General features: G+C 46.4%; 1 protein-coding gene across 4 annotated transcripts in view; it reads left to right on the top strand.

Moving 5' to 3' along the window:
- The window catches only part of si:dkey-91i10.2 (uncharacterized protein LOC555224 homolog), a 134416-nt gene that overhangs the window by 108189 nt on the left and 3995 nt on the right, over positions 1–22232 (top strand). For all 4 annotated transcript variants that reach the window (XM_061723070.1, XM_061723072.1, XM_061723069.1 and 1 more), the window contains exons 6-7: positions 13302–13891; positions 20628–20773. In XM_061723070.1, the coding sequence (XP_061579054.1) occupies positions 13302–13891; positions 20628–20773 (736 nt within the window). The remainder of the gene's footprint in view (positions 1–13301; positions 13892–20627; positions 20774–22232) is intronic.

The following is a 22232-nucleotide window of genomic DNA, read 5'->3' as shown; positions in this document are numbered from 1 at the left end:
TGGTGTAATGTGGTCCAGTTTCCAGGTGTAATATGGTCTAGTTTCCTGGTGTAATGTGGTCCAGTTTCCTGGTGTAATGTGGTCCAGTTTCCTGGTGTAATGTGGTCCAGTTTTCCTGGTGTAATATGGTCCAGTTTCCTGGTGTAATATGGTCCAGTTTCCTGGTGTAATATGGTCCAGTTTCCTGGTGTAATGTGGTCCAGTTTCCTGGTGTAATGTGGTCCAGTTTCCTGGTGTAATGTGGTCCAGTTTCCTGGTGTAATATGGTCCAGTTTCCTGGTCTAATATGGTCCAGTTTCCTGGTGTAATGTGGTCCAGTTTCCTGGTGTAATGTGGTCCAGTTTCCTGGTGTAATATGGTCCAGTTTCCTGGTGTAATGTGGTCCAGTTTCCTGGTGTAATATGGTCCAGTTTCCTGGTGTAATATGGTCCAGTTTCCTGGTGTAATGTGGTCCAGTTTCTGGTGTAATGTGGTCCAGTTTCTTGGTGTAACGTGGTCCAGTTTCCTGGTGTAATGTGGTCCAGTTTCCTGGTGTAATGTGGTCCAGTTTCCTGGTGTAATGTGGTCCAGTTTCCTGGTGTAATGTGGTCCAGTTTCCTGGTGTAACGTGGTCCAGTTTCCTGGTGTAATGTGGTCCAGTTTCCTGGTGTAATATGGTCCAGTTTCCTGGTGTAATATGGTCCAGTTTCCTGGTGTAATATGGTCCAGTTTCCTGGTGTAATATGGTCCAGTTTCCTGGTGTAATATGGTCCAGTTTCCTGGTGTAATATGGTCCAGTTTCCTGGTGTAATGTGGTCCAGTTTCCTGGTGTAATATGGTCCAGTTTCCTGGTGTAATATGGTCCAGTTTCCTGGTGTAATATGGTCCAGTTTCCTGGTGTTATATGGTCCAGTTTGTCCAGTTTCCTGGTGTAATGTGGTCCAGTTTCTTGGTGTAATGTGGTCCAGTTTCCTGGTGTAATATGGTCCAGTTTCCTGGTGTAAAATGGTCCAGTTTCCTGGTGTAATATGGTCCAGTTTCCTGGTGTAATATGGTCCAGTTTCCTGGTGTTATATGGTCCAGTTTCCTGGTGTAATATGGTCCAGTTTCCTGGTGTAATATGGTCCAGTTTCCTGGTGTAATGTGGTCCAGTTTCCTGGTGTAATATGGTCCAGTTTCCTGGTGTGATATGGTCCAGTTTCCTGGTGTAATATGGTCCAGTTTCCTGGTGTGATATGGTCCAGTTTCCTGGTGTAATATGGTCCAGTTTCCTGGTGTAATATGTTTCCTGGTGTAATGTGGTCCAGTTTCCTGGTGTAATATGGTCCAGTTTCCTGGTGTAATATGGTCCAGTTTCCTGGTGTAATATGATCCAGTTTCCTGGTGTAATATGGTCCAGTTTCCTGGTGTAATATGGTCCAGTTTCCTGGTGTAATATGTTTCCTGGTGTAATGTGGTCCAGTTTCCTGGTGTAATATGGTCCAGTTTCCTGGTGTAATATGGTCCAGTTTCCTGGTGTAATATGATCCAGTTTCCTGGTGTAATATGGTCCAGTTTCCTGGTGTAATATGGTCCAGTTTCCTGGTGTAATGTGGTCCAGTTTCCTGGTGTAATATGGTCCAGTTTCCTTGTGTTATATGGTCCAGTTTCCTGGTGTAATATGGTCCAGTTTCCTGGTGTAATATGGTCCAGTTTCCTGGTGTGATATGGTCCAGTTTCCTGGTGTAATATGGTCCAGTTTCCTGGTGTAATATGGTCCAGTTTCCTGGTGTAATATGGTCCAGTTTCCTGGTGTAATGTGGTCCAGTTTCCTGGTGTAATATGGTCCAGTTTCCTGGTGTAATGTGGTCCAGTTTCCTGGTGTAATGTGGTCCAGTTTCCTGGTGTAATATAGTCCAGTTTCCTGGTGTAATATGGTCCAGTTTCCTGGTGTGATATGGTCCAGTTTCCTGGTGTAATATAGTCCAGTTTCCTGGTGTAATGTGGTCCAGTTTCCTGGTGTAATATAGTCCAGTTTCCTGGTGTAATATGGTCCAGTTTCCTGGTGTGATATGGTCCAGTTTCCTGGTGTAATATAGTCCAGTTTCCTGGTGTAATATGGTCCAGTTTCCTGGTGTAATATGGTCCAGTTTCCTGGTGTGATATGGTCCAGTTTCCTGGTGTAATATAGTCCAGTTTCCTGGTGTAATATGGTCCAGTTTCCTGGTGTAATATGGTCCAGTTTCCTGGTGTAATGTGGTCCAGTTTCCTGGTGTAATATGGTCCAGTTTCCTGGTGTAATGTGGTCCAGTTTCCTGGTGTAATATGGTCCAGTTTCCTGGTGTAATATGGTCCAGTTTCCTGGTGTAATGTGGTCCAGTTTCCTGGTGTAATGTGGTCCAGTTTCCTGGTGTAATATGGTCCAGTTTCCTGGTGTAATATGGTCCAGTTTCCTGGTGTAATATGGTCCAGTTTCCTGGTGTAATGTGGTCCAGTTTCTTGGTGTAACGTGGTCCAGTTTCCTGGTGTAATTTGGTCCAGTTTCCTGGTGTAACGTGGTCCAGTTTCCTGGTGTAATGTGGTCCAGTTTCCTGGTGTAATATAGTCCAGTTTCCTGGTGTAATATGGTCCAGTTTCCTGGTGTAATATGGTCCAGTTTCCTGGTGTAATGTGGTCCAGTTTCCAGGTGTAATATGGTCCAGTTTCCTGGTGTAATATGGTCCAGTTTCCTGGTGTAATATGGTCCAGTTTCCTGGTGTAATGTGGTCCAGTTTCCTGGTGTAATATGGTCCAGTTTCCTGGTGTAATGTGGTCCAGTTTCCTGGTGTAATATGGTCCAGTTTCCTGGTGTAATATGGTCCAGTTTCCTGGTGTAATATGGTCCAGTTTCCTGGTGTAATGTGGTCCAGTTTCCTGGTGTAATGTGGTCCAGTTTCCTGGTGTAATGTGGTCCAGTTTCCTGGTGTAATGTGGTCCAGTTTCCTGGTGTAATATGGTCCAGTTTCCTGGTGTAATGTGGTCCAGTTTCCTGGTGTAATATGGTCCAGTTTCCTGGTGTAATGTGGTCCAGTTTATGGTGTAATATGGTCCAGTTTCCTGGTGTAATGTGGTCCAGTTTCCTGGTGTAATATGGTCCAGTTTCCTGGTGTAATAATGTCCAGTTTCCTGGTGTAATATGGTCCAGTTTCCTGGTGTAATGTGGTCCAGTTTCCTGGTGTAATGTGGTCCAGTTTCCTGGTGTAATATGGTCCAGTTTCCTGGTGTAATGTGGTCCAGTTTCCTGGTGTAATATGGTCCAGTTTCCTGGTGTAATATGGTCCAGTTTCCTGGTGTAATATGGTCCAGTTTCCTGGTGTAATGTGGTCCAGTTTCTTGGTGTAACGTGGTCCAGTTTCCTGGTGTAATTTGGTCCAGTTTCCTGGTGTAACGTGGTCCAGTTTCCTGGTGTAATGTGGTCCAGTTTCCTGGTGTAATATAGTCCAGTTTCCTGGTGTAATATGGTCCAGTTTCCTGGTGTAATATGGTCCAGTTTCCTGGTGTAATGTGGTCCAGTTTCCAGGTGTAATATGGTCTAGTTTCCTGGTGTAATGTGGTCCAGTTTCCTGGTGTAATATGGTCCAGTTTCCTGGTGTAATGTGGTCCAGTTTCCAGGTGTAATATGGTCCAGTTTCCTGGTGTAATGTGGTCCAGTTTCCTGGTGTAATATAGTCCAGTTTCCTGGTGTAATATGGTCCAGTTTCCTGGTGTAATATGGTCTAGTTTCCTGGTGTAATGTGGTCCAGTTTCCTGGTGTAATGTGGTCCAGTTTCCTGGTGTAATGTGGTCCAGTTTTCCTGGTGTAATATGGTCCAGTTTCCTGGTGTAATATGGTCCAGTTTCCTGGTGTAATATGGTCCAGTTTCCTGGTGTAATGTGGTCCAGTTTCCTGGTGTAATGTGGTCCAGTTTCCTGGTGTAATGTGGTCCAGTTTCCTGGTGTAATATGGTCCAGTTTCCTGGTCTAATATGGTCCAGTTTCCTGGTGTAATGTGGTCCAGTTTCCTGGTGTAATGTGGTCCAGTTTCCTGGTGTAATATGGTCCAGTTTCCTGGTGTAATGTGGTCCAGTTTCCTGGTGTAATATGGTCCAGTTTCCTGGTGTAATATGGTCCAGTTTCCTGGTGTAATGTGGTCCAGTTTCTGGTGTAATGTGGTCCAGTTTCTTGGTGTAACGTGGTCCAGTTTCCTGGTGTAATGTGGTCCAGTTTCCTGGTGTAATGTGGTCCAGTTTCCTGGTGTAATGTGGTCCAGTTTCCTGGTGTAATGTGGTCCAGTTTCCTGGTGTAACGTGGTCCAGTTTCCTGGTGTAATGTGGTCCAGTTTCCTGGTGTAATATGGTCCAGTTTCCTGGTGTAATATGGTCCAGTTTCCTGGTGTAATATGGTCCAGTTTCCTGGTGTAATATGGTCCAGTTTCCTGGTGTAATATGGTCCAGTTTCCTGGTGTAATATGGTCCAGTTTCCTGGTGTAATGTGGTCCAGTTTCCTGGTGTAATATGGTCCAGTTTCCTGGTGTAATATGGTCCAGTTTCCTGGTGTAATATGGTCCAGTTTCCTGGTGTTATATGGTCCAGTTTCCTGGTGTAATGTGGTCCAGTTTCTTGGTGTAATGTGGTCCAGTTTCCTGGTGTAATATGGTCCAGTTTCCTGGTGTAAAATGGTCCAGTTTCCTGGTGTAATATGGTCCAGTTTCCTGGTGTAATATGGTCCAGTTTCCTGGTGTTATATGGTCCAGTTTCCTGGTGTAATATGGTCCAGTTTCCTGGTGTAATATGGTCCAGTTTCCTGGTGTAATGTGGTCCAGTTTCCTGGTGTAATATGGTCCAGTTTCCTGGTGTGATATGGTCCAGTTTCCTGGTGTAATATGGTCCAGTTTCCTGGTGTGATATGGTCCAGTTTCCTGGTGTAATATGGTCCAGTTTCCTGGTGTAATATGTTTCCTGGTGTAATGTGGTCCAGTTTCCTGGTGTAATATGGTCCAGTTTCCTGGTGTAATATGGTCCAGTTTCCTGGTGTAATATGATCCAGTTTCCTGGTGTAATATGGTCCAGTTTCCTGGTGTAATATGGTCCAGTTTCCTGGTGTAATATGTTTCCTGGTGTAATGTGGTCCAGTTTCCTGGTGTAATATGGTCCAGTTTCCTGGTGTAATATGGTCCAGTTTCCTGGTGTAATATGTTTCCTGGTGTAATGTGGTCCAGTTTCCTGGTGTAATATGGTCCAGTTTCCTGGTGTAATATGGTCCAGTTTCCTGGTGTAATATGGTCCAGTTTCCTGGTCTAATATGGTCCAGTTTCCTGGTGTAATGTGGTCCAGTTTCCTGGTGTAATGTGGTCCAGTTTCCTGGTGTAATATGGTCCAGTTTCCTGGTGTAATGTGGTCCAGTTTCCTGGTGTAATATGGTCCAGTTTCCTGGTGTAATATGGTCCAGTTTCCTGGTGTAATGTGGTCCAGTTTCTGGTGTAATGTGGTCCAGTTTCTTGGTGTAACGTGGTCCAGTTTCCTGGTGTAATGTGGTCCAGTTTCCTGGTGTAATGTGGTCCAGTTTCCTGGTGTAATGTGGTCCAGTTTCCTGGTGTAATGTGGTCCAGTTTCCTGGTGTAACGTGGTCCAGTTTCCTGGTGTAATGTGGTCCAGTTTCCTGGTGTAATATGGTCCAGTTTCCTGGTGTAATATGGTCCAGTTTCCTGGTGTAATATGGTCCAGTTTCCTGGTGTAATATGGTCCAGTTTCCTGGTGTAATATGGTCCAGTTTCCTGGTGTAATATGGTCCAGTTTCCTGGTGTAATGTGGTCCAGTTTCCTGGTGTAATATGGTCCAGTTTCCTGGTGTAATATGGTCCAGTTTCCTGGTGTAATATGGTCCAGTTTCCTGGTGTTATATGGTCCAGTTTCCTGGTGTAATGTGGTCCAGTTTCTTGGTGTAATGTGGTCCAGTTTCCTGGTGTAATATGGTCCAGTTTCCTGGTGTAAAATGGTCCAGTTTCCTGGTGTAATATGGTCCAGTTTCCTGGTGTAATATGGTCCAGTTTCCTGGTGTTATATGGTCCAGTTTCCTGGTGTAATATGGTCCAGTTTCCTGGTGTAATATGGTCCAGTTTCCTGGTGTAATGTGGTCCAGTTTCCTGGTGTAATATGGTCCAGTTTCCTGGTGTGATATGGTCCAGTTTCCTGGTGTAATATGGTCCAGTTTCCTGGTGTGATATGGTCCAGTTTCCTGGTGTAATATGGTCCAGTTTCCTGGTGTAATATGTTTCCTGGTGTAATGTGGTCCAGTTTCCTGGTGTAATATGGTCCAGTTTCCTGGTGTAATATGGTCCAGTTTCCTGGTGTAATATGATCCAGTTTCCTGGTGTAATATGGTCCAGTTTCCTGGTGTAATATGGTCCAGTTTCCTGGTGTAATATGTTTCCTGGTGTAATGTGGTCCAGTTTCCTGGTGTAATATGGTCCAGTTTCCTGGTGTAATATGGTCCAGTTTCCTGGTGTAATATGATCCAGTTTCCTGGTGTAATATGGTCCAGTTTCCTGGTGTAATATGGTCCAGTTTCCTGGTGTAATGTGGTCCAGTTTCCTGGTGTAATATGGTCCAGTTTCCTTGTGTTATATGGTCCAGTTTCCTGGTGTAATATGGTCCAGTTTCCTGGTGTAATATGGTCCAGTTTCCTGGTGTGATATGGTCCAGTTTCCTGGTGTAATATGGTCCAGTTTCCTGGTGTAATATGGTCCAGTTTCCTGGTGTAATATGGTCCAGTTTCCTGGTGTAATGTGGTCCAGTTTCCTGGTGTAATATGGTCCAGTCTCCTGGTGTAATGTGGTCCAGTTTCCTGGTGTAATATGGTCCAGTTTCCTGGTGTAATATGGTCCAGTTTCCTGGTGTAATATGGTCCAGTTTCCTGGTGTAATGTGGTCCAGTTTCCTGGTGTAATGTGGTCCAGTTTCCTGGTGTAATATAGTCCAGTTTCCTGGTGTAATATGGTCCAGTTTCCTGGTGTGATATGGTCCAGTTTCCTGGTGTAATATAGTCCAGTTTCCTGGTGTAATGTGGTCCAGTTTCCTGGTGTAATATAGTCCAGTTTCCTGGTGTAATATGGTCCAGTTTCCTGGTGTGATATGGTCCAGTTTCCTGGTGTAATATAGTCCAGTTTCCTGGTGTAATATGGTCCAGTTTCCTGGTGTAATATGGTCCAGTTTCCTGGTGTGATATGGTCCAGTTTCCTGGTGTAATATAGTCCAGTTTCCTGGTGTAATATGGTCCAGTTTCCTGGTGTAATATGGTCCAGTTTCCTGGTGTAATGTGGTCCAGTTTCCTGGTGTAATATGGTCCAGTTTCCTGGTGTAATGTGGTCCAGTTTCCTGGTGTAATATGGTCCAGTTTCCTGGTGTAATATGGTCCAGTTTCCTGGTGTAATGTGGTCCAGTTTCCTGGTGTAATATGGTCCAGTTTCCTGGTGTAATGTGGTCCAGTTTCCTGGTGTAATATGGTCCAGTTTCCTGGTGTAATATGGTCCAGTTTCCTGGTGTAATGTGGTCCAGTTTCCTGGTGTAATATGGTCCAGTTTCCTGGTGTAATATGGTCCAGTTTCCTGGTGTAATATGGTCCAGTTTCCTGGTGTAATGTGGTCCAGTTTCCTGGTGTAATATGGTCCAGTTTCCTGGTGTAATATGGTCCAGTTTCCTGGTGTAATATGATCCAGTTTCCTGGTGTAATATGGTCAAGTTTCCTGGTGTAATATGGTCCAGTTTCCTGGTGTAATGTGGTCCAGTTTCCTGGTGTAATATGGTCCAGTTTCCTGGTGTAATATGGTCCAGTTTCCTGGTGTAATATGGTCCAGTTTCCTGGTGTAATATGGTCCAGTTTCCTGGTGTAATGTGGTCCAGTTTCCTGGTGTAATGTGGTCCAGTTTCCTGGTGTAACGTGGTCCAGTTTCCTGGTGTAATGTGGTCCAGTTTCCTGGTGTAATATGGTCCAGTTTCCTGGTGTAATGTGGTCCAGTTTCCTGGTGTAATATGGTCCAGTTTCCTGGTGTAATGTGGTCCAGTTTCTGGTGTAATATGGTCCAGTTTCCTGGTGTAATATGGTCCAGTTTCCTGGTGTAATGTGGTCCAGTTTCCTGGTGTAATATGGTCCAGTTTCCTGGTGTAATATGGTCCAGTTTCCTGGTGTAATATGATCCAGTTTCCTGGTGTAATATGGTCCAGTTTCCTGGTGTAATATGGTCCAGTTTCCTGGTGTAATGTGGTCCAGTTTCCTGGTGTAATATGGTCCAGTTTCCTGGTGTAATATGGTCCAGTTTCCTGGTGTAATATGGTCCAGTTTCCTGGTGTAATATGGTCCAGTTTCCTGGTGTAATATGATCCAGTTTCCTGGTGTAATATGGTCCAGTTTCCTGGTGTGATATGGTCCAGTTTCCTGGTGTAATATGATCCAGTTTCCTGGTGTAATATGATCCAGTTTCCTGGTGTAATATGGTCCAGTTTCCTGGTGTAATATGGTCCAGTTTCCTGGTGTAATATAGTCCAGTTTCCTGGTGTAATGTGGTCCAGTTTCCTGGTGTAATATGGTCCAGTTTCCTGGTGTAATATGGTCCAGTTTCCTGGTGTAATATGGTCCAGTTTCCTGGTGTAATATGGTCCAGTTTCCTGGTGTAATATGGTCCAGTTTCCTGGTGTAATATGATCCAGTTTCCTGGTGTAATATGATCCAGTTTCCTGGTGTAATATGGTCCAGTTTCCTGGTGTAATATGGTCCAGTTTCCTGGTGTAATATAGTCCAGTTTCCTGGTGTAATGTGGTCCAGTTTCCTGGTGTAATATGGTCCAGTTTCCTGGTGTAATATGGTCTAGTTTCCTGGTGTAATGTGGTCCAGTTTCCTGGTGTAATATGATCCAGTTTCCTGGTGTAATATGGTCCAGTTTCCTGGTGTAATGTGGTCCAGTTTCCTGGTGTAATATGGTCCAGTTTCCTGGTGTAATGTGGTCCAGTTTCCTGGTGTAATATGGTCCAGTTTCCTGGTGTAATATGATCCAGTTTCCTGGTGTAATATGGTCCAGTTTCCTGGTGTGATATGGTCCAGTTTCCTGGTGTAATATAGTCCAGTTTCCTGGTGTAATGTGGTCCAGTTTCCTGGTGTAATATGGTCCAGTTTCCTGGTGTAAGATGGTCTAGTTTCCTGGTGTAATATGGTCCAGTTTCCTGGTGTAATGTGGTCCAGTTTCCTGGTGTAATATGGTCCAGTTTCCTGGTGTAATGTGGTCCAGTTTCCTGGTGTAATATAGTCCAGTTTCCTGGTGTAATATGGTCCAGTTTCCTGGTGTAATATGGTCCAGTTTCCTGGTGTAATATGGTCCAGTTTCCTGGTGTAATATGGTCCAGTTTCCTGGTGTAATATGGTCCAGTTTCCTGGTGTAATATGGTCCAGTTTCCTGGTGTAATATGGTCCAGTTTCCTGGTGTAATATGGTCCAGTTTCCTGGTGTAATATGGTCCAGTTTCCTGGTGTAATATGGTCCAGTTTCCTGGTGTAATGTGGTCCAGTTTCCTGGTGTAATATGATCCAGTTTCCTGGTGTAATATGATCCAGTTTCCTGGTGTAATATGGTCCAGTTTCCTGGTGTAATATGGTCCAGTTTCCTGGTGTAATATAGTCCAGTTTCCTGGTGTAATGTGGTCCAGTTTCCTGGTGTAATATGGTCCAGTTTCCTGGTGTAATATGGTCCAGTTTCCTGATGTAATATGGTCCAGTTTCCTGGTGTAATATGGTCCAGTTTCCTGGTGTAATATGGTCCAGTTTCCTGGTGTAATATGTCCAGTTTCCTGGTGTAATATGGTCCAGTTTCCTGGTGTAATATGGTCCAGTTTCCTGGTGTAATATGGTCCAATTTCCTGGTGTAATGTGGTCCAGTTTCCTGGTGTAATGTGGTCCAGTTTCCTGGTGTAATGTGGTCCAGTTTCCTGGTGTAATGTGGTCCAGTTTCCTGGTGTAATATGGTCCAGTTTCCTGGTGTAAAATGGTCCAGTTTCCTGGTGTAATATGGTCCAGTTTCCTGGTGTAATATGGTCCAGTTTCCTGGTGTAATATGTCCAGTTTCCTGGTGTAATATGGTCCAGTTTCCTGGTGTAATACGGTCCAGTTTCCTGGTGTAATACGGTCCAGTTTCCTGGTGTACTGTGGTCCAGTTTCCTGGTGTAATGTGGTCCAGTTTCCTGGTGTAATGTGGTCCAGTTTCCTGGTGTAATATGGTCCAGTTTCCTGGTGTAATGTGGTCCAGTTTCCTGGTGTAATATGGTCCAGTTTCCTGGTGTAATATGGTCCAGTTTCCTGGTGTAATATGGTCCAGTTTCCTGGTGTAATATGTCCAGTTTCCTGGTGTAATATGGTCCAGTTTCCTGGTGTAATATGGTCCAATTTCCTGGTGTAATATGATCCAGTTTCCTGGTGTAATATGGTCCAGTTTCCTGGTGTAATATGGTCCAGTTTCCTGGTGTAATATGGTCCAGTTTCCTGGTGTAATATGGTCCAGTTTCCTGGTGTAATATGGTCCAGTTTCCTGGTGTAATGTGGTCCAGTTTCCTGGTGTAATATGTCCAGTTTCCTGGTGTAATGTTGTCCAGTTTCCTGGTGTAATGTTGTCCAGTTTCCTGGTGTAATATGGTCCAGTTTCCTGGTGTAATATGTCCAGTTTCCTGGTGTAATGTTGTCCAGTTTCCTGGTGTAATATGGTCCAGTTTCCTGGTGTAATATGTCCAGTTTCCTGGTGTAATGTTGTCCAGTTTCCTGGTGTAATATGGTCCAGTTTCCTGGTGTAATATGGTCCAGTTTCCTGGTGTAATATGGTCCAGTTTCCTGGTGTAATGTGGTCCAGTTTCCTGGTGTAATGTGGTCCAGTTTCCTGGTGTAATATGGTCCAGTTTCCTGGTGTAATATGGTCCAGTTTCCTGGTGTAATATGGTCCAGTTTCCTGGTGTAATATGTCCAGTTTCCTGGTGTAATATGGTCCAGTTTCCTGGTGTAATATGGTCCAGTTTCCTGGTGTAATATGGTCCAGTTTCCTGGTGTTTGTTAGGACTCTGTTAGCGTTCTGGATCAGCTGCAGCTGCCTGATTGATTTCTTGTTAACTTAGGGATGGTGAACCCCTTTTGAATTGTACATAGGCCTTCAAACTAAGCCTTGCATTTTAAAATCTGTCGCATTTTACAAAAGATTACACTTCTTACATAATTTAGCGTTTGCTGATTTTTTTTCTTTCCCCTTTGCACCCTGTCCTTCCTTGGCTGCCACACTGGGCTCGTCTTTCCTCTCCGGTCAGAACGGCATATGCTGATACTGACACTCTCAGCAGCGTAACACGGGTTCAGCTGTGCAGACATCCATGGAAGAGCGTGCACACTCCCAGCCTCTCAGCTCCAACACAACGGTATTGACCGTAGTGTCGTGTCGTGCATGTGGAGGAAGATGAAGACCTGACTGTAGACCTGGGGATCTAATTATTGGAGTAAAATGATGCCTATAATAGCTTCTTCATCTTGACATGACCAGTAATGAAGAGTCAAGATGAAATGGGCGTCCATTAGGAGGACAGATATTAATGCTATGAGCCCTGTTAGCAGTCTGTTTATTTGTGGATGTACTGGACAATAAATGAGGTTCCCGCACTGCAAAAACTCAAAATCTTAACAAGAATATTTGTCTTATTTCTAAAAAAATCTCATTACACTTAAAACAAGACTCATCACTGGAAAAAATAACAATTTTCACCTGTTTCAAGTAGATTTTCACTTAAAACAAGTAGAAAAATCTGCCAGTGGAACAAGATTTTTTTGCTCGTAATGAGAAGATAAATCTTGTCCCACTGGCAGATTTTTCTACTTATTTCAAGTGAAAATTTACTTGAAACAGGTGAAAATTGTCAAATAAGTTTTTTTTCTGGTAGTGACTCTTGTTTTAAGTGTAATGAGATTTGTTTGACTAAAAATGAGACATTTTAACTAGAAATTAGACAAATATTCCTGGTAAGATTTTGAGTTTTTGCAGTGTGGTTCGACTCCCTGGCCCTGGTCTTTCTGTGTGGAGTTTGCATGTTGTCCCCGTGCTTGCATGGGTTTCCTCCGGTTACTCCGGCTTCCTCTCGGTCCAAAAACATACGTAGTAGGTTAATGGATGATTCTAAATTGCCCGTAAGTGTGAGTATGAAGGTGTCTGGTTGTTTGTATTGAAAGATCCTCGTGTTAGTTTGTCTGGTGCACCATAAGGAAACCAGGGAACAGAATCAAAGTTAATACAAGCTTTTATTATATCATGCACAATGTTTTCCAGCTGGAGGTACACTCTTCTCAAACCACATAGGTAGGAGAGAAATGCACACTGTGGTCATCAATCCAGTCATATTTATACTGAAAAAGGGAGGTGTTTTGTACGTTATTGGAGCCGCTGTTGAACCTTATCTGTTGAACCTTATCTGGGATTTCAACTGCAGTGAAATAAACTTAAACATGTCACACTTTCAGCCATATATTCTCTGTTGTCTATCTCTAATCCGACATGCCAACCCAGCAAAGATCTACGACAACCAAAACCCAGAGAAAAACAGGAGGGGACCCATCAATCTTAAGTCAAGTCAAGTTTATTTATAAAGCACTTTAAAAGCGACAACATTTTTCCCCCACTCCATAAGACTAAATAAACAGTTTGCGTTTCCTGTCTACCCTCGACAACAACTGCCTACAGTACTGCAAGCAGCGTTTTAGTTTTTAGCCTAGTGTCCTTATCTTTTAAATCTGGCTATCCCGGTACTTTCTACCGTCTACAAATGCAGAAATGTTCATATCCTTCATTACATTTATGAAGTGATTAGTCTCCTCCTGGTCTTGGTTTCTCCGTGTTTATAAGAACTTCCTGGACTCAAAAGACCAGGATTCCTTGTGAACAGAACATGTGCAGAAAACAGATTCCTGTTCCGTTTGATGGGGATATTCCGTTTGGTGTTTACATGACCCAATATTCAGGTTTTAAAAGGAGTAACCCAGGGGTCATATTCGGGCTTTTAAAAAACGGAGTATGAGCAAATTCTGGTTATTCAAAGAGGTTATTGGTGTTTACATGGCCGTGCAAATTCGGGTTATTGCCAATATTCAGGTTTTAAAAGGGTTATTGATGCATGGAAACGCAGTCAGTGTTAGAAACTCTTCGAACTCTTAACAATTTCATCAAATCCTAACAGGGTACAGAAAATGGATGGATGGATGGACAATAAAAGCATAAACATGAGAATGACTGCAGTATTTGACTCTTTGCTCCCTGTCTCCTGCAGCCCCAGCAGCGATCCGCGGCTGCTCCGAGCCCCCGTGCGAGGAGCGGCAGGCGATCCTGGGCGTGAGCCGGTCGGGCCAGCACCGCTGGAGCACCATCAGCAGCCTGAGCGCTGACAGCGGCGTGGTGGGGCTCAGCGATGAGCGGGAGGAGGAGGACAGCGAGCCCCGGCGGCACCGGCGGGCCCGGGGGGCCGAGGTGGAGCGGGTGGACAGCGGCATCGGGCCGGGCCTGTCCCGCACCTGGAAGAGGCCGTCGGCCTCCCTGCGGGCCTGGGAGGCCCAGCGGCCGTGCCCGGACTGCGGCCTGAGGGACGGGGCCTCCAAGGAGCGGGGCGAGCGCATGTGCGAGCGCTGCTCCAAGCTGAGGACGGAGCGCAAGGAGGCCATCCTGGAGTTCCTGAACACGGAGTCCAGCTACGGGGAGGACCTGCGCATCATCAAGGAGGAGTTCTACTCCCCCATGCAGAGCGCCGCGCTGCTCACGGCCGAGCAGCTGGCCGTGGTGTTCAGTAACGTGCAGGAGCTGATCGACGTCAACGAGCGCTTCACGGAGCACCTGCAGGACAGCATCGACCAGGCCTTCGACCAGGTCTGTCCCTCACCCCTTATCCCTCACTCACACGTCACTCTCATCACCTGATAGACTTAAGAAAAATAACCCTTTTTTAAAAGAGAGAAAATATAAAGCTGAAAGCTACTCGTTGGCTTCCATACAGGCCGATCCCAGCAACTGTAGAGGGTCTGCATTGACGTCACATCTCCACTGCACCACGTCCCCTTACTCACACTGAGTGGCAAAACATCAGCACAGTACAGTTACCCCCAAGAACCAGTGGTCCATGGACATTAATATTTGATACAGTTACCAAGAACCAGTGGTCCATGGACATTAATATTTGGTACAGTTACCAAGAACCAGTGGTCCATGGACATTAATATTTGGTACAGTTACCCCAAGAACCAGTGGTCCATGGACATTAATATTTGGTACAGTTACCAAGAACCAGTGGTCCATGGACATTAATATTTGGTACAGTTACCAGAACCAGTGGTCCATGGACATTAATATTTGGTACAGTTACCAAGAACCAGTGGTCCTCACTCATCACTCACTCATCTTCTCCCGCTTTATCCGTTACCGGGTCGCGGGGGCAGCAGCCTCAGCAGGGATGCCCAGACTTCCCTCACCCCAGACACTTCCTCCAGCTCTTCCGGGGGGAGTCCGAGGCGTTCCCAGGCCAGCCGAGAGACATAGTCTCTCCAGCGTGTCCTGGGTCTTCCCCGGGGTCTCCTCCCGGTGGGACATGCCTGGAACACCTCCCTAGGGAGGCGTCCAGGAGGCATCAGGTACAGATGCCCAAGCCACCTCAGCTGACTCCTCTCAATGTGGAGGAGTAGCGGCTCGACTCCGAGCTCCTCCCGGGTGACCGAACTCCTCACCCTATCTCTAAGGGAGCGTCCAGCCACCCTGCGGAGGAAACTCATCTCGGCCGCTTGTATCCGCGATCTTGTCCTTTCGGTCACTACCCAAAGTTCATGACCATAGGTGAGGGTAGGGGCGTAGATTGACCGGTAAATCGAGAGCTTCGCCTTTCGACTCAGCTCCCTCTTTACCACGACGGTCCAGTACATCGACCGCATTACTGCGGACGCTGCACCGATCCGCCTGTCAATCTCACGCTCCATTGTTCCCTCACTCGTGAACAAGATCCCGAGATACTTGAACTCCTCCACCTGAGGCAGGACTTCTCCACCCACCCGGAGAAGGCACGCCACCCTTTTCCGGTCGAGAACCATGGCCTCGGTCTTGGAGGTGCTGATTCTCATCCCTGCCGCGTCGCACTCGGCCGCAAACCGCCCCAGCACATGCTGGAGGTCCCGGTCTGATGAAGCCAACAGGACAACATCATCTGCAAAAAGCAGAGATGAAATCCTGAGGTTCCCAAACCGGATCCCCTCCGGCCCCTGGCTGCGCCTAGAAATCCTGTCCATAAAAATTATGAACAGGACCGGTGACAAAGGGCAGCCCTGCCGGAGTCCAACATGCACCGGGAACAAGTCTGACTTACTGCCGGCAATGCGAACCAGACTCCTGCTTCGATCATACAGAGACCGGACAGCCCTTAGTAGAGGGCCCCGGACTCCATACTCACTCAGCACCCCCCACAGAATGGCACGAGGGACACGGTCAAATGCCTTCTCCAGATCCACAAAGCACATGTAGACTGGTTGGGCAAATTCCCATGAACCCTCGAGCACCCTGCGGAGGGTATAGAGCTGGTCCAGTGTTCCACGACCGGGACGAAAACCGCATTGTTCCTCCTGAATCCGAGGTTCGACTATCGGCCGTAATCTCCTCTCCAGTACCCTGGCGTAGACTTTCCCCGGGAGGCTGAGAAGTGTGATCCCCCTGTAGTTGGAACACACTCTCCGGTCCCCCTTTTTAAACAGAGGGACCACCACCCCGGTTTGCCACCCCAGTGGTACTGTCCCCTTCCTCCATGCAATGTCGCACAGGCGTGTCAGCCAAGACAGCCCTACGACATCCAGAGACTTGAGGTACTCAGGGCGAATCTCATCCACCCCCGGTGCCCGGCCACCGAGGAGCTTACGAACCACCTCGGTGACCTCGGCTTGGGTGATGGATGAGCACGCCTCCGAGCCCCAACCCTCTGCTTCCTCAGTGGAAGGCATGTCAGTCGGGTTAAGGAGATCCTCAAAGTATTCCTTCCACCGTCCGACAATGTCCCCAGTCGAGGTCAACAGCTCCCCACCAGCACCATAAATGGTGCCGGCAGAGTACTGCTTCCCCCTTCTGAGGCGCCGAACGGTCCTCCAGAATTTCCTCGAGGCCGACCGAAAGTCCTCCTCCATGGCCTCCCCGAATTCCTCCCAGACCCGAGTTTTTGCCTCCAAGACTGCCCGAGCCGCGGCCCGCTTGGCCTGCCGGTACCTATCTACTGCGTCAGGAGTCCCACCGGCCAACATAGCCCGGTAGGACTCCTTCTTCAGTCTGACGGCATCCTGTACTTCCGGTGTCCACCACCGGGTTCTAGGATTGCCGCCACGACAGGCACCGGAGACCTTGCGTCCACAGCTTCGAGCCGCCGCGTTGACAATGGAGGCAGAGAACATGGTCCACTCGGACTCGATGTCCCCCGCCTCCCCCGGGATCCGAGAGAAGCTCTCCCGGAGGTGGGAGTTGAAGATGTCCCTGACAGAGGGCTCAGCCAGACGTTCCCAACAGACCCTCACAATCCGTTTGGGTCTGCCCGGTCTGTCCAACCTCCTCCTCCGCCAGCGCATCCAACTCACCACCAGGTGGTGATCAGTTGACAGCTCAGCCCCTCTCTTCACCCGAGTGTCCAAGACATGCGGCCGAAGGTCAGATGAAACGACAACAAAGTCGATCATTGACCTCCGGCCTAGGGTGTCCTGGTGCCACGTGCACTGATGGACACCCTTATGCCTGAACATGGTGTTCGTGATGGACAAACTGTGACTCGCACAGAAGTCCAACAACAAAACACCGCTCGGGTTCAGATCGGGGAGGCCGTTCCTCCCAATCACGCCTTTCCAGGTATCACTGTCATTGCCCACGTGAGCGTTGAAGTCCCCCAGTAGAACAATGGAGTCCCCAGTTGGAGCACTATCAAGTACTCCTCCCAGGGACTCCAAGAAGGCCGGGTACTCCCCACTGCTGTTCGGCCCGTAGGCACAAACAACAGTGAGAGACCTATCCCCGACCCGAAGGCGCAGGGAAGCGACCCTCTCGTTCACCGGGGTGAACTCCAACACATGGCGGCTGAGCTGGGGGGCTATAACCAAGCCCACACCAGCCCGCCGCCTCTCACCCTGGGCAACTCCAGAGTAGTGGAGGGTCCAGCCCCCTTCAAGGAGCTGGGTTCCAGAGCCCAAGCTATGTGTGGAGGTGAGCCCGACTATCTCTAGCCGGTACCTCTCAACCTCACGCACAAGCTCCGGCTCCTTCCCCCCCAGCGAGGTGACATTCCATGTCCCCACTGTGAGGGTTGATGTCCAGGGATTGGGTCGTCGAGGCACCCCGCCACGACTGCTACCCAACCCACAATGCACCGGCCTGCCATGGTCCTTCCTGCGGGTGGTGGGCCTACTGGAAGGCGGACCCGCGTCGCCGTTTCGGGCTGAGCCCGGCCGGGTCCCACGGGCAAAGACCCGGCCACCAGGCGCTCGCCTACGAGCCCCAACCCCAGGCCTGGCTCCAGGGCGGGGCCCCGGTGACGCCGATCCGGGCGACGTAATGGTCCTTGATTTGTTTTTCTTCATGGAAGGCTTGTGAACCGCTCTTAGTCTGGCCCGTCACCCAGGACCTGTTTGCCATGGGAGTCCCTACCAGGGGCGAAAGTGCCCCCGACAACATAGCTCCTAGGATCACTCGGGCACACAAACCCCTCCACCACAGTAAGGTGGCGGTTCAAGGAGGGGACCAGTGGTCCATGGACATTAATATTTGGTACAGTTACCAAGAACCAGTGGTCCATGGACATTAATATTTGGTACAGTTACCAAGAACCAGTGGTCCATGGACATTAATATTTGGCCACGAATCCAGTTTCCTGATATTTATATGTATTTAATTTCTACGCCGGGGAAATACACGAAGCAAAGCTTGAAGGCTTACAAAAGTCTTGACGCTTGGTCCGACTTCAAGGCAGGATTTGTTGGCGAAATCAAAGTGATGAGGACACCGAACTTTATGATTTGACCGTTTAACGTTAGCTACCCAAAAATCCAACATTACCTGATACAAAATGGGAACCACAAATCCACATTTCGGTGCCTGGAATCCAGTTGTTTCTGTGAATTGCAGCGATCCATTTGTCTCTCCTAAGCTTATTTTTCGGCAGTCTGTAAAACGATAACTCTTACTCTTTCTTGCTAAATCTATGAGTACAGTCGATCGCACAACAGCTCTTTACTGCTCCTAGATTGACTAGAGATGGGTTAAATGCAGAGAATAAATTTCCCCATTGTGGGATTAATAAAGGAAAATATTATTATTATTATATTATTTCCCATTTTAGATGTTTTCAAGTTGCTCAAACTGAAAGTTTACGCTGACACTCAGTAGGCGTAACCTGCTGTGAAGTCTCATCTGTGACGTCATGCACATTCCCTCTATAGGGATACATGTTAATATAGCAATCAGATAACTGAAGCAGTGAAAGGTAGTTTATGTTGAACCATTAATATGTTATAAATATGATGATGTTAACAGGGATTTATGTGCATATGTGTCATGTGAAAGGGTTCAGACCTCTGGTGAACTATGACCCCTTGTTAAATGATGAGAGCATTTTCACTAATGACACCTATGGGACATGTTTGTTAGAGATGCTCTCGTTTTGTCCTGCTGACAGCATATGCAGAGATAGAGATGGTGCTGAAGCTTCAGCGAAGCCAGAGCAGCTCACACTTCCTTCCAGCTGCTTCCCCGTCCACGTGAAGGCTGCATGTGCAGTCATGATGCTGCACTATTAACGCAGCATCTCGTGAGGACACTGCACTTAGGACGATTGTACGATGCGGATCCCAGCATTCAAATGGTTTTTTGCCTCATTTTAATCATCTTTGGAAAAATAATTAACTTGATTTGTGAAACTTGAGTGGATTTATTGTCGTATTAGCGTCAGACTAATCTGCTGTAGAGAATACTTTATCTTCCATCAATTACAATGAGAGCACATAAAGGTCTAAATGACAGAAAGAAGACAAATCATTTTGGAGAGGAACCATTTAGATGAATATATTTTCCTGGACAAACTGGAAAATTGTGAATCTATCCTTAAAGTAAAGGCTGGTAGTTTTTATTCCCTCCTCTTGGCCTATAATTGTTTACAAAATGTTACCTTTCGTGATTGGACAACCAGTCAGGGCCAAGAGGATTCCTACGCCGTAGCCTGACGTGCACCTCCAAAAAAATGGAACTACGCGTGGAGGCGACGCAGACCCAACACAGACCGAGAGGGCTGATTGGTTTGCTTGGTAGCAACGTATTTCCAGTCCCAGACTGCACCATCCCCGCTGTTTTTAAACATCTTGTTGTTGTACAAGTGTAAAGTGCACTCTGAATCAGATTCTGACTCTGAGCATTTCATGTATTAGTATTGTCATCAATTATTAGGTATATAATATAGTCCAGTGTGTATACACAAAACCATTGGGCTATAATTTATTAAAGTGTAAAAATGTAAGTTGTAACCCATTAAAACAAGTGAACACTAATAAACATGAATTAAACATGTTTAAATATTCACCTGTTTTAATGCCAGTAACACTTTATACTTGTACTTTAATGTACCAGTCTTGCACAGCAATATAAGCAATGTCAATAATATTAGCCATGTCATTCTGCAGTGGCACAATTCCCTGCGGTGACAGAAAGAAGGCAGTCAAATCATTGCGGACAGCCTGGGCAGCTTTGTTTAGCCCAAGGTTCGGCAACCCGCGGCTCTAGAGCCCCATGCGGCTCTTTAGCGCCGCCCTAGTGGCTCCAGGAGCTTTTTCAAAAATGTTTGACCTTTTTTTCAATTTTTTCTTCAATTTTTTCTTCTTTTTTTTCCTTTTTTTCCTCTTTTTTTTCTTCTTTGTTTCAGTTTTTTTCCTTCCTTTTTCCTTTCCTTTTTAATCTCGACATTTTGACTTTTTTCTCGAAATTTCGACTTTTTTCTCAAAATTGTACTTCAACATTAATCTCGACATTTCAACTTTTTTCTTGATATTTTGACTTTTTTCTCGACACTTCGACTTTTTTCTCGAGATTGTACTTCAACATTAATCTTGACATTTCGACTTTTTTCTCAACATTTCACCTTTCGCCATTTGCCTTCATTCTAAGGCTTATACAAGACTTTTCATTTTTTGCGGCTCCAGACATATTTGTTTTTTGTGTTTTTGGTCCAATATGGCTCTACATTTTGGGTTGCCGACTCCTGGACTAAAGAAAAATAACCCTTTTTTAAAACTTTCTATATAATATCACCCAGTTAGGGAATCGTATTGCATTCACTTGAGAAAAAAAAAAAAATCTGCTGCTTTTCTGAATTAACAAGATAATTAATATAAATGTCTCCTCTGGAGGGACGGGGGCTTTAGAGGCAGAGCTGAAGCACAGCAGAGAGGGAGGGGAGAGGGCTGATATGAATGTATTTAAATGCTACACTTCTCGTGTCAACGTTACTGAAAGCTGCTTTAATTCTGATCTTCTGCACAAATGTTATTGTTCCAGCAGATGTTTGACATGACCCCACAGATCATCTTTTCCTGTTTTCTGGGTTTGATTTCAGGGGGATGATGATCTGCTGACGGTGTACATTGGAGAAATCTTCCTGGAGTTTGTGAACATGCTGCCGGCCTTCCAGACGTACTGCCTGCAGCAGTCCACGTCGGTCAACATGCTCAACACGCTGGAGAAGGAGAAGGAGCTGCTCAGGTGAGAACAGCTCTTCCTCCTGCTCTTCCTCCTGCTCAGGAAAGTTCTGCTGGGAGCTTTCTCTTGCTGCTGCCACGACTGCTGTGTAATTCTTAATGGAGATGACAGTGAGCTATTACTTATTTAAAAGAAGGTCTATTTTGAGAGTACAACTGCTATGATTCATATTTCCAGGCAGAGCCACGCATCGCCCCAGAGTCAGGCTGCTTTCTGAACCTCGTTAATCACCACTTTTCCCAGGACTCGCACTTGCTGAGCATCTATCCTCATTTCTCTTCTTCTTTTTTGTTTAACTTTTGTTTTTTATTGATTTCTCACATTTTGCAAACATCACTTCACAATACAAAAACCAAACAGCCACACTGGAAAATAAAAAATAAAAATTAAAGCTGCAAGCAGCGATGAACGTGCCCTCGCACCCTTGTGCACGTTCAGGCTGCAGTGGAAGCTTGTATGACTTGCATGTAGATTCTTCAGGCCTGGAAATTTAGCGGATGAAACCACCCACGACTCTCTATATCAAACCATTCAAAAGTTATGGCAGAAAGTAGGAATTATCAGTCAGAAGAAGGGGGGGTGCGCTTTTTGGCGTCTATCGTCGCCACGGTAACGCTTTTCACTGAGAAAAGTAATGCGCATCGTCGCAGGATGGAGACGCACATTTTGATGTATAACACACCCGGGTGCACGTTACGGTTCGGGCGAAGAAGCGGCCGAAGAAATGGCATAAATTGCACCAAAATTACACGATTAATTCAAAATGGCCGACTTCCTGTTCGGTTTCGGCCATGGCGCCAAGAGTCTTTTCTTTAAGTTGCGACATGATACAGGTGTGTACCGGTTTTCGTGCATGTACGTCAAATCGTATTGTGCGGCTTGAGGCACAAAGTTTGCAGGCCAGCACGCAGCTCCTAAAGCTCCGGCCTGCAAACATGCACAAAAGAGAGGGGGCCGGCACAAGAAACTACAGGAACGATGGACAAAAATGATGGTTATGAGATACTTATAATAAATAAAAATGGAAAAGGAGAAGAGAGGAAGGGAAGAGGAGAGGAGAAGAAGGGTGAGAGGCACTGCCCAGTGGATCATGTCGGTGCCCCCCTGCAGCATAGGCCTATAGCAGCATATCTACCTCGAAGCTATATTTGAGACTAACTATTATAGTCTAGTTCTATAGCTGCAACTATGACTACTGACTCTAACACACTAGAGTTTACACTACCTAGAAATTTACCAACACCAGCTAGAGGTTTACTAAACACTAACTATAGGCTTTACTAAACAGAAAGGTTTTAAGTTTGGTTTTAAAGGTGGAGGTGGTGTCAGCCTCCTTAACCCAGATTGGACGTTGGTTCCAAAGTAATGGTGCCTGATAGCAGAAGACCGTCCTCCAAATCTACATTTAGATACTCTAGGAACTACGAGTAAACCTGCACTCCGAGAACGGAGAGCTCTGCCA

The sequence above is a fragment of the Cololabis saira genome, chromosome 6, assembly GCF_033807715.1.
Source record: "Cololabis saira isolate AMF1-May2022 chromosome 6, fColSai1.1, whole genome shotgun sequence".
NCBI lineage: Eukaryota > Metazoa > Chordata > Actinopteri > Beloniformes > Belonidae > Cololabis > Cololabis saira.
This window is presented reverse-complemented; position numbering and strand designations above follow the sequence as displayed.